General features: G+C 39.0%; 1 protein-coding gene across 1 annotated transcript; it reads right to left on the minus strand.

The window, feature by feature from the left end:
- Positions 1-3,066: 3,066 nt before the first annotated feature.
- Positions 3,067-15,949, minus strand: LOC118236774 (chloride intracellular channel protein 2-like). Its single transcript, XM_035435396.1, has 6 exons — positions 15,499-15,949; positions 12,036-12,145; positions 9,540-9,665; positions 9,341-9,441; positions 4,768-4,949; positions 3,067-4,081 (listed from the first exon to the last, which is right to left on the minus strand). Exons 1-6 carry the CDS (start codon positions 15,550-15,552, stop codon positions 3,920-3,922), a joined length of 735 nt encoding a protein of 244 aa, XP_035291287.1. The 5' UTR covers positions 15,553-15,949; the 3' UTR covers positions 3,067-3,919.
- Positions 15,950-16,069: the final 120 nt, after the last annotated feature.

Genomic DNA, 16,069 nt, shown 5'->3' on the forward strand with positions numbered 1-16,069 from the left:
TCAGTGTTTTGCTCGAAAAATTCTAAGCACTTTTATTTGAACAGAACATTCTTGAGTAAGATTTTTTAAGGGTAGTTACTGTACCAAAGCTGGCGTTCTTAATGTTAATAGCCTTTAAGGTTATATTCTAATAGGTAGAGATCATAAGGATGTTAATTAATTAAGAGAGCTAAGCGAGAGATCATACATTAAGAGAAAGATCATGAACAAGAGTTTTAGAGTAAGTAACAAGAGTAAGCTTTTGAAAACAAACCTCAGGGAAAATTTTGAAAAGCCTCAACTAAATTATAACATGATGATAGCTGATGGCTGATTGATGAATTAGTGGTACATCCAGTTTACATATGTTATATTCCATCATAGAGCCAACATAGGTACATTTTGAAATAACATTTCTCTTTCCAGGCCAGAAAGATCCTTTGAAACAGGAAAAGTTGAACAACATGGTAAGATAACATTGATCGCCTCAACAATTTAGAGAAAGTCCTTGATCAGAATGCATAGATCACCATTTGCCTGTACAGTTTAGTACTACAATTGCTACTATGAACACAATTAGTATTGTTGTTGGAGCACAGGGAGAGATGCGTGGGTGTGAAACATGCTACATGTTCAGGCCTGTGTGCTCTACTCCCAGGAGGATGATATTAAGGCAGTGTTGCTGAAGTTGGCAGCAGCAGGCAGCCTTGCCACACATGGCTTCCTCCATTCTGATCAAAGATTACCCAGCGTCAACAAGAGAGGTGAGAAATTTGGTGTTGTCCTGCCTATTGATGACGTATGGACCCTTCACTGAGAGTTCACCTGTCTGTTTCAGATAAGATAATTCACCTTGCCTTTATGAAGTTTCAGGATACTTGACAGCTGTCACTTTGCCTAACACAACAGGTGCAGAGTAAGTGAAGCAAAACAAACATGGTTAATAAAGAGCGATGTTCTGAGTACAGTTACACTGCACACAGTAGGTTAATGCAAGTCTTGGCTAGCACTTGCATCTATATGTCATCTGGAGATTACCTCTGAGATAGTAAGATATATGCTATAAACAGTAGCATACCATGACAAATCATCAAGTTCAACAACTCTCCTTGAATATTTTTACAATATCTTTACAGTCTTAAATTATATGGATGTTAAGAAATACAAAGAAAAACTTTCTAACTTTCTAAAATTTTCTAATCTATTTAGAGCAGAGGTTCTGTTACTTCTCCTTACCGCTGTTATAAATGCACAAATTTGGCCATTGGCTGTTATGTATGGGTTATTTCAGCTGGATGGAATACATTCAGAGCACCACCCTTTGGGTAAATACAAAATATGACAGAATTATGTATTTGACTACTATGAAGTTAACGTTTACCCATGCAGGACATGTATGGGATATGCACATACTGAATGCATCATGCACTGGACAATACTCCAACTGTGATATTTAGTTCCGGGAACAAAGCATATGTGAAATATTTGTTTGTTTCCATTTGTTTGTTTCTTATTCAGGTTGTTTCTGGAAGTACTGCGTGACAAACTAAAAGCAGCGTCACCCCTGACGTGGGTAAAGAGCTGTGCCTTGTACAAACACAGCTTGATTCCCATAGCTATCTCACCTGCCCCCTTCTCATGCCTCACACTCTCAAGTTTCAGCTTTTGGTCCAGAATGTGTAAAGAACTTGGTATAAACAATTGAAACAATCCATTGTTTATTATCCAAATGGAAGCAGCCATATACTGCCCCAGGCAATATAGAGAACTGCGTGATGTGGTTTTGTTGACAGAGCTTTGTTTTTGGGACAAACAAAGTGTCAAACAACAGTTTTCCACTCTAGAAGTTTTCACATGAAATTATTCAGGCTTTCTGTTGTCAAACGCATATTTGAAAAAATATATATACCTGTGCTCTTCAGAGAGACTACCCACTCATACAATATGAAGCATGTTTATTTGAGTTAGACTGACTCAAATAACGTTATTCAACGTTGACTCTGAAGAAAAGGCTAAGTTGAAACGTCAATCTTATTTAAACAAACATGCTTTATTTTGTATGAGTGTTCCAGTGTCTACTTGGGGTAGTCTCTCTGAAGAGCCTGGGTATATATTTTGTTACATGCATGGTCCCATACTGAGAGCACCGTCTGTCTTTTTTAAGCTTCCACTGTTGCGTGTGAGTCTCTTTTGCATATTTGCTATATTTTGCCACTGAAAAACTCTCTTAATTGTTACCTGTTTTAATTTGAAGTCAGTGGGTTTGGAAGGTGATTCTTTTTTGAGTTACAGAGGCTGAGAAATGGGTTCAAACCAGAATACAGAATAGTTGAATGCAGTAGCATTCATAACATTTAGAAAGTATTGGAGAATATTTGAAAAACAAAACATTCATATTTCACCTTTAAGTGTTTTATTTTTATTTGATGTGTTGTGTTTCAAAATAAAGGGCCCATTTGAAATCACAGACAGATACTTGTATTGAATATGTAATTGTGTGGCACAAAAACACATCTTTATACATTTGCACATCTGTTTAATTAAAACATAATATAACGTATTCTCCAAATGCACAGTCATAAAAGATTAATTTCAAAACCATGTGAACCATGTAAGACTTTAAAAACATCAGGGTGTCAAAGCAGTTACCCGAGAGTGAACAGCATTTGTAATTATCATTGTTGCTATATTGAAGCTGATTTTGAAAGTAATCAAATTCATCAAAATTATCTGTATTTGAAAAAATAGAGAAATAATATGCATACATCAAATATATATTTTAAATATATGTTTTCCAGGATTGTAGTGCATCTGGAAATGTGAATTCAAATGTAAATATTCAAAACTTATGCATTTGTCCCATGTCAGGTTCAAACTATAATTTTATTAATACAAAAATGAAAGTATAGAACTCCCTCCAGGACTAAAAATAAAAAATCATGCCTTGAATGGTTTTGGAATAACTGCCCCCTTCAGTCAAAATGTGACTGGTTTATGGAGAAAGCATTTGCCGTGCGATTTTTCACCACATATAAACTAGATGTAGTTCAGTGTACCTCATCCTCACAGTGTAACACAGGCACACTATAAATTGGAACTGCTTTTATTTTTCAGAATTGTGAAGAATATTAATGTTGCAGGATACAAAATAGGTAAAAAATCCATTTACCCTAGCATGAGACAAACATGTTGCAAATATGATGGAAAGCTAAGCAAGAGACATCTTTAATGATTCTTTGGCGTTTCAATACTTCACTACAATTCAAGCGTTCATCAAATATTCTGAAAATGTAATACAACTATACATGTTTTCATCAATGCCATTGTTACCATCATCATTGTCATTACCGCATATGTGAAATTTAATTAATCAGGATAGGACTGTGATAATGTAATAATTGTGATAATAAAAGGCTGCTCAATCAACTTGGCCCATTCATTTTTCTAAAAGTCTCATGAATATAGTAAATAGTATACCATAAATTCAGTATTCTGATATGCTTTCAATGCTTTAAAATGGTCAGATCAGAGTGGTTAATGTACTTAAACTGCTGTTATTCATCTATTGAGATGATATGATTGTCTTTTTACTAGCTGTCTGAACATGGCCAATATCCATGGATAAAATAATTTAACTTTCCTCAACGCAGACCCTGGCTTTACCTTTGGCCATACAATAATGATCAGAGGTGATCCCCTGGAAAAGAAGTACACGGGCAATCAAAGTTCCCCACCTAAATCTCATCCACATCTCATCACATAGGTTCCTGGAAGTGAGATGGGTTTCTGCTGACTACTGGATTACTATACAAGAGCAACACTTTCCATAGAAATTTTGTGGCCCTACTACTATATGAGAAGACCTCAGTTCAGGCTATAGTGAGCTGGGGTTGGGTACTGTTCAGAGGAGAGGTTTGAGAAGAGGGGAGAGTTCAGAGAATTATTTCCTCTTGCCCACTACATCCAGATAGGCCTTCTCAATCTCAATGTCGGCTGGGCAGGTGTGACGAAACTCCTCTGTTCCATAGGCGTTCTGCAGGTAGCGCCACACCCCCGTAAACTGGACTGGGATGTCAAAGTCACAATACTTCTTGGCTGCAATCTGAGAAGAAGAAATCTTGTTGAATGCAAAGAAAATAACCTTTGTTGCACTACATTCCCATACAAAAAATTTGACTGATCTACACTTAACATTATCGATAAAGGCAAAGAGGTGTGTTATGCCACAAGGCCCACTATGAAGCTTGGAAATACATGGTTTACATCATGGTCTACCCAGGAGAATGAATCACAGAGTAATGTGATGTGATGATGAGAGTTTGAACCATTACCTTCTTGTTCTGCTTCACTGAATTTGTGTAGAACTGCATCAGTGATTAATATTCAATGAGTGAACTTAATTAAACTGTTGATTATTCAAGACTGCTCTTCACATTTATATGTGAAGCTTTTGACAGACACTTTAGTCCAGATCAATTTACAAAGGTGAACTTAAGTATGAAAAGAAGCTCTGCATCTATGTAGCAAGTAAAAAAACTCTCAGGACATAATAACTATTGCCCACACAATTAGAGCAAGTATTTTTAAAAGATAAATTAGTGTTGGCTAAGGGTGAGGGAAATTTCAATTTGTGCATGTGCAGAGTAGGTAAGTGCTCTCCATGCTTTGACTATGTTACTGGATTGCCTCTGTGGTCTTTTTGTCCTTAAATTAAATTTAAATTCTATAATCCTAAACGATTACATGAAGAACACTGAGAAGTAGGGCATAACTGCTACTTTACAGCACCTTGATGACATGAAGTTTGGGAAGCAGGTTGCAGTCTGCCAGTGTGAGGCGATCCCCATCCAAGAACTTCCTTTTTGAGACAAGGGTATCCACCGTGGAGTTATGGTCTATTTCCTGTGGGAGAGGGGTGTTCAGGTAGACGTCCAATCGGTGGAATTCTCGCAGTAGGGCCTTCTCGTGGTCTATAGAGGTTCAAAGCAAGGACTTGCATAAGACTACTGTGCTAGTTTGGCATATTTTAATTTTGAGAGTGACATTCAATGGAGACCATCATTTGAATGTCTTAGGGCTCTATTTACGGCCAGTACACGTGTGACGTGCCTCAGCCCTTTGGTAATTTCGTGACTCGCACTGCGCCAAGTGACCAAATGGGGTCTAATGGGAAAATAAGCTTTTTGAGCAAAAATATGGGTTTCACTAGGGGGCCACTTCATAATCAGTGGCGAAACTGAGAGCTTAAAAGCTGGCCCCTTGGATTGGAATGAACCCCCGGGTCTATATGTGCGCAAGGCATGCTGGGATAACTGGTGACACGAGGCAAGCAGGCAATGCGAGACAAGACAGAGAAGCTACCAGAAGGAAGGGGAATATAGCATGTTGACCAATCAGATTAAAGATCCAATCAATTATCAATTATCCCCCCAAGACCACGAAAGTTTTTTAAAATTATTATAATGGAATAGATGGAACTGTAGATGAGGAATATATTAACATGTGTCTAGCCATCATAAAGACAGATTAAGTAATGGATATAATTGTGATTTTGAATTGTTTTGGGTTGCATATTAACTTGAATTTTAAGCAGAGAATATATGACACAGAATATTGCCTGTATTATCCAGGAGATGCATAACAGACCATTTACCCTTCTCTGCCCACTTTTCATAAAAAAGAGATTTGCTTTTAAAAACCACACATCTGTTACTCCAGATCGGCATATTGTGGGGGTAAAGTTGTGTTTGAACAATATTTTGCAATAGATTGATGCTAGATTAATGCTTGCTGATGAAAGGACAGCAGTTTCATTGACAGTCTTGAATGGTGAAGTCACATCTATTACTCCTAGTTTTTTTTATTTCTGAAGGTATGCAAAACCAAAAATTATTGCCATGGTTCAAAAACATTTTAGCCAGTTGATTTGCACCTGCAGTCCCCATCTTCAAAGTCTTTGACCAAAAGACATATCTTTAAATAATGAACCTTCTTCTACCAAATGTAATCAAAGTAAATTTGATTAATCATTTTAATGTCTTTTATTATTATTATTTTTAGAAATAGCCAAGGAATAAGCAGGGTAAATGTACCTAGCTAAATTTTCCATTCTTGGCAGAAAGATACGACCCAAAATCGATATATCTCTTCGCATCCAGATGTTAAGTCTAACCTTGCATTCCTTAAACTTGGTCCAAATGTTTAGATTTTCACTTTTTATCCTTGGTTATATGGATACCGAGATATTACACTGTTGTTTTTATGGGGATTCCATGAAAGGCCACTAGAGGGCAGTCATAGATTTCCATTCATTCACATTTGTTTAGATTTAAAGTTAATCCGGAAATTTTGAAAAATCTAATATATCGCAGCATTTTGTTCCTTGCATTTTAAAAATATGGCAGTGTCATCTTCCAATTGACTGATGACAATCTGCTCGTCAAAATCCTTCATTGGGCTATGTCACAGTTCTGCCGTTGTACCCTTGAGCAAGGTACTTAACCTGCATTGCTTCAGTACATATCCAGCTGTATAAATGGATACAATGTAAAATGCTATGTAAAAAGTTGTGTAAGTCGTTCTGGATAAGAGCGTCTGCTAAGTGCCTGTAACGTAACGTAACGTTCTTAATATAAATAGCTAATAATTCTGCCGCCATCAAAAGTAATAAAGGGGATATTGGGGCCGCCAAAATTGGGTGGTTATTGTTGAAAACAGACTAGAGGCCGGCACGCCTTCAATCCCGGAAATAAGTCTGAACTACGCATGCTGAAGGCAAAACATTACATTTAATGGGGAATATCGGAGTTTTGAAGGCACAATAAAAGTTCCCCATGTTCTGAAACTCGATTAACGGTGGTTACGCTTCATATGAAAAGCAGATTATAAATAAAATATGTAATATGGAATAAAATATGTCAGGCTATATTTAATAAATATTTTCTCAAGACTTCTGCACCAAAACAACCATTGTTTCACATAGGCTACTGCTCTACAAATTTATGATTTTGAAATTTATGAACACACATCTTTGGTTGTTAAATCACCTCGGTTTTCCAGATTGAATCAATGGGCAGCAAGCTCTTTTGCCTTCAAGCATGCACAGTAGACGCGGTTTCCTGTTGCTTCCAAGAATTCACCGCCCAGCGCCTTCTACCCTCTCCAGTTCCTATGGTGAGGAGAGCGTTGTCTGCTGTGACATGGGTTCAGTTGTTAGGTGATGTTTTCGCCCGAACAGAAGCAAGCAAGCATTCTGTCAATTGCGCTGCACACCCCAATACACACCCACTTTAACTTCCTATTTCATCTGACCGGCTTTGTCAAGTTTATGCTCATATTTAAGAAGGTATTTTTTTTAAAATTTCTATTTCAGGATACGTTTACACCGAAGGTCTTGATACCCAATTCCGATTTTTTTAAAACGTGTCCTATTTTTTTGATCGTCTGTTTACATCTTTTACCAGGTGGTGTAAACATAGCCTAAGTGCATTTAAAACATGACAAATCCACTACTCATTCAATCCCGCTCAATTAAGCCATGCTATTATTGCGAAAATGTTGGACTCGTGCATCGTACTTTCTCTTTCGTGCACCAGCGAGCCATTTTACTGCTCTGAACCGATCAATGATATTGTACGAGCTTCCTGGTTTTATTTAAAAGCACTGCTTTTAAAGGGAATGAAAAAAGTTAATTTGATTGGCTATTAATTAATCCAGCTGCACCCCACTTACTGATAATATATTCTGTATAATCCAGCCCATTATCAAAGTGCACTGCATGCTTTCCGCAGAATACTCCTCTCCTCTGGTCACAAAAATACCAACATTCACTAGCCACATCACTAGCCACTGGCCATGCCATAGACTGGGGCCTTGCGCTGTGCAACATTGATTCCGAAAAATAGAGCCCTCAGTAGACAATGGTTGTTGAGGTAAGCCAGTTTGGAATTTAAATTTTCAGAAGCAGCTTTGGTTTCAAGAGGTCAGTGTAGTACGATTGGCCTTGTCAAATGAATGTGATATTTTGCCTAAAGGTGAAGATTGCACTACTGACAGGACTTAAAAATAATTGGCTCCAACTTTCCCTGTTTGTTAAAAGCAGGAATAAATTTCCATTTTGCAGTGGTATGCAATAGCTGAGCTGAATTGCCTCCTAATGTACTCATGTTTAGTCACATTTAGAAGGGGCTGAATTCTTGATTCGGTGATAATATCATGGTTTTAGCCCTGCTTTCAGCAACATAACATTGCCAAAATAATCCTGTCCTTGTAATAAATGAGCCTAACCCCTTCCACATTTATACTCAACATCGTTCAATTAGGGCAAACATTCTCACTCTCTGCTGGGCAAGGTATTTATGATGGTTGAAGTGTTCTGTTGGTTTTGGAGCCTTGAAGTAGAAGAGTTTTCCTCTTCTTGTTTGGATGGTGGTTCATTGGTTGTGTGTTCACAACATCTGAATTTTTCTAGCTTGCTTCCTCTTGTTCCTGTTGCACTGAAACAGGAAGAGGACAATACTCTGGGGCCAGTTTTGGCTTATCAGTCTCTCTCTCTTTATTTGTAATTTCAAATGAATGCTTTTTTTTGTAAGTTATAAGTAAGGAGCGTACATTCATTTATGAATGTATAATTTCTGTTCATTATTCAAATTAGTCTATCAAGTTGTCCATTTAATAAAATGATTTAATTTTAAGACCTAATCAAGAGTTGGTTTTTCGACTCGTTGGTTGATTTTACCATGTTACTGTTCGACAAATCTATCAATGAATTAAAATATTTAAATTGAGATTATTATTTTTAATAATAATGAATAATTTAAATTGTCTAATATTTCAATACATGTACTGTATCTCGGAGTCTTCTGTTGTTGTTTGTTCTTTCGGGCCATTTCAGAAGGGTAACCTTTTAAGAGGAGATAATTAATAGCCGACAGAGCTGGATTCAGAGCTTCCACACCCTAAACTTCTACTAAAAATCCTACTGGTCTGACACTACCATTGTAACGAAATGAGCAAGCACATATATTTGGTGAGTGATCACAGTTTGCGTTTTCTTATATCACAGAGGTACAGATGGTCCGAAAAAGGTTGAACTCCCATGATATTTTACTGTCAGCAGCACTTGAGCATAATGTTTGACAATTTGCCAAATTAGGCTGGATCGGAATGGCACAGGTATGAGGTGGGTCAGTGCAAAAGCGACAGGTCATTTCAAATCTGAATTTCATGACTGAGCAAATATTGTCAGTGTTCCGCTCATTCACTCTCAATCTGATGGATCACCATCATACTGCGCAGGGAGTCATAGTTTTATCAGAGCACAGTTATTTAACTTGGTGCTCTGCCTTTCACAATCACTCACAGGTGTTGGTGGGGGTGCTCTTGATGTAAGCTGAGAACTTCGCAAAGAGGTCGGCGCCCACGTCGAAGGACTCCTTGTTCTGGGGACTGAGGTGGGGATACCTGGTTTGAATAGTGAGGGACAGAGGTTAGTCTGACACGATTGGATCCATGCCAGTCCAAGGGGCATTCTAATAGCTGTTATGCTAAGTATGCCATACCTCGGTGGGGCCAGTGTCAGCTCCAGGAAGTCCTCGATCTTGATGAAGTCGGTCTTGAGGTCCCCATTGTACAACAGGAAAGGAGGGTTGGTCCCTGGGGCCAAGTCTTTCAGCTCTGCGGGCTTCCTGAAAAATTGGGGAGTGGAGATGGAGGCAGTGAGAGACAGAGGAGGTCGAGCGAGGTCATTTATCGGCTACGGAACACCACATCCGCCTCTGCGTCATCGATGTTGATGAATAATTGATTTCTGATTCCCTCTGACTCAGTTGGAAAAACACAGGGCACGAGTGAGTGGCCTTTAATGGTGGGGTGTGTGTTTGCATTCCTTGCATTACTCACTTAGAGGCATCGCTTTTTAATCAAGCCAGAATGTTTGTCCAACAGCAACAATGCTGTTGAGGCCTCTGGCAAAAATATTACAAGAAATGACAGATTAGATTTAGTATTTTATGAACACCACATTAATTGTTTTGTGCTGGGAGTATGAGCTTTCATCTCTGCTTTTAACCTAATCGGTATCCCCAGTATCCTATGTATTTTCAGGTTCAACTCTATGCCCAATTCCAGTTTCCATTCCTGTTGCTACGGACGTGTATGCAAGACTGCTGAAAGTTTTACCCATGATTCGTTACAAAATGTGGTACTGTGCTGTGCTGGAGAGTGGAGTAGTGACTACATGTGGTTATGCATGATACTGTGGTTATGTGTGATGCTGTGGTTATGTGTGGTGTAGTGTTTATGTGATGCTGTGGTTATGTGTGGTGTAGTGTTTATGTGATTCTGTGGTTATGTGTGGTGTAGTGTTTATGTGTGATGCTGTGGTTATGTGTGGTGTAGTGTTTATGTGTGATGCTGTGGTTATGTGTGGTGTAGTGTTTATGTGTGATGCTGTGGTTATGTGTGGTGTAGTTTTTATGTGTGATGCTGTGGTTATGTGTGGTGTAGTGTTTATGTGTGATGCTGTGGTTATGTGTGGTGTAGTGTTTATGTGATGCTGTGGTTATGTGTGGTGTAGTGTTTATGTGTGATGCTGTGGTTATGTGTGGTGTAGTGTTTATGTGTGATGCTGTGGTTATGTGTGGTGTAGTGTTTATGTGTGATGCTGTGGTTATGTGTGGTGTAGTTTTTATGTGTGATGCTGTGGTTATGTGTGGTGTAGTGTTTATGTGATTCTGTGGTTATGTGCGGTGTAGTGTTTATGTGTGATGCTGTGGTTATGTGTGGTGTAGTGTTTATGTGTGATGCTGTGATTATGTGTGGTGTAGTTTTTATGTGTGATGCTGTGGTTATGTGTGGTGTAGTGTTTATGTGATTCTGTGGTTATGTGCGGTGTAGTGTTTATGTGTGATGCTGTGGTTATGTGTGGTGTAGTGTTTATGTGTGATTCTGTGGTTATGTGTGGTGTAGTGTTTATGTGTGATGCTGTGGTTATGTGTGGTGTAGTGTTTATGTGATTCTGTGGTTATGTGCGGTGTAGTGTTTATGTGTGATGCTGTGGTTATGTGTGGTGTAGTGTTTATGTGTGATGCTGTGGTTATGTGTGGTGTAGTGTTTATGTGATGCTGTGGTTATGTGTGGTGTAGTGTTTATGTGATTCTGTGGTTATGTGCGGTGTAGTGTTTATGTGTGATGCTGTGGTTATGTGTGGTGTAGTGTTTATGTGATTCTGTGGTTATGTGCGGTGTAGTGTTTATGTGTGATGCTGTGGTTATGTGTGGTGTAGTGTTTATGTGTGATTCTGTGGTTATGTGTGGTGTAGTGTTTATGTGATTCTGTGGTTATGTGCGGTGTAGTGTTTATGTGTGATGCTGTGGTTATGTGTGGTGTAGTGTTTATGTGATTCTGTGGTTATGTGCGGTGTAGTGTTTATGTGTGATGCTGTGGTTATGTGTGGTGTAGTGTTTATGTGTGATGCTGTGGTTATGTGTGGTGTAGTTTTTATGTGTGATGCTGTGGTTATGTGTGGTGTAGTGTTTGTGTGATGCTGTGGTTATGTGTGGTGTAGTGTTTATGTGATGCTGTGGTTATGCGTGGTGTAGTGTTTGTGTGATGCTGTGGTTATGTGTGGTGTAGTGTTTATGTGTGATGCTGTGGTTATGTGTGGTGTAGTGTTTATGTGTGATGCTGTGGTTATGTGTGGTGTAGTGTTTATGTGTGATGCTGTGGTTATGTGTGGTGTAGTGTTTATGTGTGATGCTGTGGTTATGTGTGGTGTAGTGGTTATGTGTGGTGTAGTGTTTATGTGTGATGCTGTGGTTATGTGTGGTGTAGTGGTTATGTGTGGTGTAGTTTTTATGTGTGATGCTGTGGTTATGTGTGGTGTAGTGTTTATGTGTGATTCTGTGGTTATGTGTGATGCTGTGGTTATGTGTGGTGTAGTGGTCATGTGAGGTACAGTAATATGTGATGTAGTGATTATTTATTTAGTGGCTATGGTTATATAAATTGTTTGGTTATTGTCCCCTTGATAATGGTGCTTAACCAACATTGCTCACTTCTTCATGTCCACTGTGGTCACTGTGAACTTGACTCCTTTCAGCCACAAAACCATGAAGAGCCTCTGGCAGAAGGGACAGTTTCCAACGTTCTGCCCGTCATGTCCAGCCTGAGGACAAACACATGCGCACACATGGTTACACCCACGCTGCCTAAAGCAAACTCACTGGCTTCTGCATGAAAGCACAACAAATGAAACATTTATACTAACTTGTGAATTCCCTGTTACCTCAACCTGTATGCCACACTGTGCTTTCATATCAGTGCCATTATTGAACAAAGCCTCTTGAATGGCACCAAGGTATGTGCTAAATTATGCAATAGCAAGCCATTTTGTTGTTCTCTTCTTTCAGGAACACAAAGCACAACAGAACACAGCAGGAGAGAACAGGACAAAACAGGAAAGAAAAGAAGAGGACAGGAGGAAATGAAAATAAAGAAACACCTGCTGGTGTGCAGCCAGTCTTTACTGTTTCTCTTTCTTTGTTTGGTGATCAATGGATATATTCTTTTGTGTACCATTCAATAAAATGCTCAATCTAGATAGATAGGCCTTCTTTCACAGATGGCTGAAATGCTTCACAAGGTTGCGTTTTCTTCAGAAATTGTCCAACTGAGCGGTTTGGATAGAAACTTACGCAATCATTTCGGAACCTGATGCAGAATTTGCTACAACAAAATACGCCTGGACCAGAAATGTGTCTTTATTGTGAAGCGACTGCTTTGAAGCCATGCTATATACAGTATAGGGAGTAATGATGGAGTCCCAGGGTCCTCAGAAATGGAAAAAAGTATGATTTCCATTTTTGACTTTCAGATATATTAAACCTGCTTCATAAAAGAAGTGTGGGTTACACATCTGTGGTAATATTGTGACAGAGTTTGTATTCTACTAAATATATCTGATGTTGTGTTTTACATAAGTCTCCATGTACAGTACGAGAACCATTTCATAGCAGCCCATAGTTTGTATTTGATGAGAGAGGTCTCAGATTTAAAAAAAAAAAAAGCTCTGGAAATACTTGCTATATGTAACATATTGTGTGTGTTAGGAAATTGTTCATTCAAAAGAATAATGACTATATAGAGCTATGCAAGACAAAAGACAAATAACGCCCTTATTTGCACAAGACACCTCCTCACCTCTCTTGGCAGCAAAGTGCTGATGTGGTAATCTGGGTCTGTTAGGAGGAGCCGTCCTCTGAGCTCAGCGGTGGTACTATAACACCTCTGTTTTCATTACTCCTGCGTTCTATCAAAAAGATTAATTATTACATCCTCGGTTGGAAGGGGTAGAGCTGTGTTTCTGGATAACTGCGCAGGAAAAACAACTTTGGCTCTTTGATGTCACAGGAAAGGGCGAGTAAAGAAAGGAGGCAATGAGTAACATGGCCCCTCCCTTTCTTTCCTGAAGTCTCTTCTGCACGGGCTGGCAGGATTGTGTAGGGAACTGGATTTGTAACTGCGAGGCTGTAGCTTTGATTCCCAGGTCGGGCACTGCTGTTGTGAGCTTGAACAAGGCATTTAACCCTCCTGTTATGTTGCGGGTCAAATTGACCCTTTTTAAAGTTTGAAAATCTAGGAAAAATACTTAAAATTATTTTTTCAGTATGAAACTTCTTCTACTGGCCTTAATTAGTGTAATCAACATTCTAAATTAAAATGGTTCATTTCATGTATTTGCAAACCCCCCCTGTATGTTTATATCACCCGGGAACATTTTTGCTGTACCTAAAAAATGAACCGAACAGGAGGGTTAACCTGAATTGCTCCAGTAAGCAATCAGTTTATATTGTATGCTGTCTGTTTAATGTTTAAAATGTCATGTAAATACACAACACTTTCCATCATGGATTTGAGGTGGTGCTGATATCCAGCACTCAAAATAGCCCATTTGGAATCGGTAAGACGATGATATTATCTCTCTGTGATCTTGTGCACCAGGGCTATTCAACCATTTCCTCATGGGCCCACATTAATAAAAATGGGGAATATGGAACAAACATTTTCACAAAACAATGTCTGAATAATACATATTGGGCTTTATACAGTAAATGTCTTTTAAATTTAGGCCTATGCATAGCTCTTATTCTGTCACAAGTCTGTGTTATGCTGACACTGTTCTTGTTTGTTCTTTATGCAGACCTGGACATAGACACAATTTTTAATGCATCTGATTTATACTTTTTTGTTTTTTCTTCCCAATGATCAAAGGGCCTGAGCTTGTCTGTTTTATAACACATTTGGCCCCCCGGACTCCAGTCTAATAGCCCTGCTGTACACCAAACAATTTAATTGGCACAGGTATTGAGACAATGTTAAGAAAAAAATACAAGAAAAAGGATGTAGGTGTATAGTGGACATACTGGTGTAGGTTAGCATCTGGACTTCTCTCTGGTTCTTTAGGCTGGTGTTTGTGGGTATCACAATGTATGAAGTGGTGCAGGTGTACTGTGTGTGTTGCAGCAAGCAGAATGGTGTAGTTTGGCATGTCTGAGTGATGCAGCAAGCAGAATGGTGTAGGGTGGTTTCTGTGGATTATGCATTGTGTAGAATTGTGTCTTTTGGTTTCCATAGGAACAGCACTGAACAGAATGGTATAGGTCTGTCTTTGTGGGTGTGGCAGTGAATACACGGCACAGCTTGGTCATGGTGGGTGTGGCAGTGAGCAGATGGGTGTAGACTGGTCTGTGTGTTTACGGCAGAAAGTAAAGTCATGAAGGCCAGTGTGCTAGACAGCAACAGCACGCATTGTATTGGGGCGTATCAGTGAAGTGCAGAAAAGGGCTCCTGGTGTACTTCCTACGACACGATAAGGGATAACTCTGTTTAGGCTGTCTGTATGCAGTGATAAAGCATACCGATTGAAATCTCTAAGGGAACACCTCCATAATCCATGCTCACCACCCCACAAAGCCCACAATTAGCAACGGCTGGCACTGATAAAATACTTATGCTTCTCATGCACAATGCTTCTGCTCTGGAAACAATATGAAGACATACAATATATCCCAGTTAAAATTCCTGAGACCAATTAACAGAATTTCTCTCCTGAATCATAATGCTGATGTGTGCATACATTCTAGACGTAGGTTGATTGAGAAACTACCTAACCCTAATACCAAAAAAGCAAGAATCTCATCTTTGACAGTTTTCATGGAGCAAGATGTCAATGTCCGTAATAGATAAATACTGTCTACAGTATGTTCATACATTCTTAGTAATTCCATACAATATAGATATCTATTAAGTACAGGAGACAATAATCTAAAAAATCAATAAATAACTACAAAAATAACTACATTTATTAATCCAAATGTAATTACTGCAAAGACAGTGCCATTATAGATATATTGAGAAACTCGTTGATGTAGGATAAGTATTGTAGCACAAACAAACTGTCAGCAAATATGTCAGCAACTTTATACTTCAAATTTGTTGAAAGAAGCACAAAGTACTGACCTTGATGAAGAGCTCAATGCTGGGTTCTTTGTCAGAGTTTTGTCTGAGTGCCATGGTGTCCTACTGTGTTGTTCCAGTCAGTCCCAGTAAATAGCAGAACCACTTATGCACCAACCGTCAGGCGAGAGAGAGATTTATCTTCACACAGAGGGTTCTCAGCTCTAAACCGTTAAGTGCGAGAGAGACTGAGAGTGAAAGTGTTCGTGCTTGGAAAATAGAATCCAAGCAGCAGTGTGTAACCTCCCTTGGCCAGGCTGTGAGTGTTTGTGTGTCTCCTTGCCTCAGATACACTTGTTTAAAAACCCTGAGGAGGAGGGCACAGAGGTTGGGTGTGGGACTTCTCCAATATAAACAAAGGACCAATCTTTTAGGCTGAAAATAGGTCCTGTCACTTTTTTGAAGGAAAGCTGATAATGACAGTGGCAGGCGGTATGATTCACATAATAACTCTAAAGAGTCCTCAGGATACAGAGCTCCGTGGTCACTCACACAATGGACATACTGTACAGCTTTGATTTGCTTGATTGTGACCTGACTTGGAAAGCAACACAAACTGTACAGAGTACAGCCT

The sequence above is a fragment of the Anguilla anguilla genome, chromosome 9, assembly GCF_013347855.1.
Source record: "Anguilla anguilla isolate fAngAng1 chromosome 9, fAngAng1.pri, whole genome shotgun sequence".
In the NCBI taxonomy this organism is placed as follows: domain Eukaryota; kingdom Metazoa; phylum Chordata; class Actinopteri; order Anguilliformes; family Anguillidae; genus Anguilla; species Anguilla anguilla.

What these genes read in the sequence shown, in the direction of transcription:
- LOC118236774 (XM_035435396.1), bottom strand. Translation starts at nt 15,552, where the DNA reads ATGGCACTCAGACAAAACTCTGACAAAGAACCCAGCATTGAGCTCTTC. An exon ending in CTGACACTGGCCCCACCGAG is followed by an intron (nt 9,442 to 9,539) that starts GTATGGCATACT and finishes TATTCAAACCAG; the next exon opens with GTATCCCCACCTCAGTCCCC. An exon ending in GAGCACCCCCACCAACACCT is followed by an intron (nt 4,950 to 9,340) that starts GTGAGTGATTGT and finishes GAACCTCTATAG; the next exon opens with ACCACGAGAAGGCCCTACTG.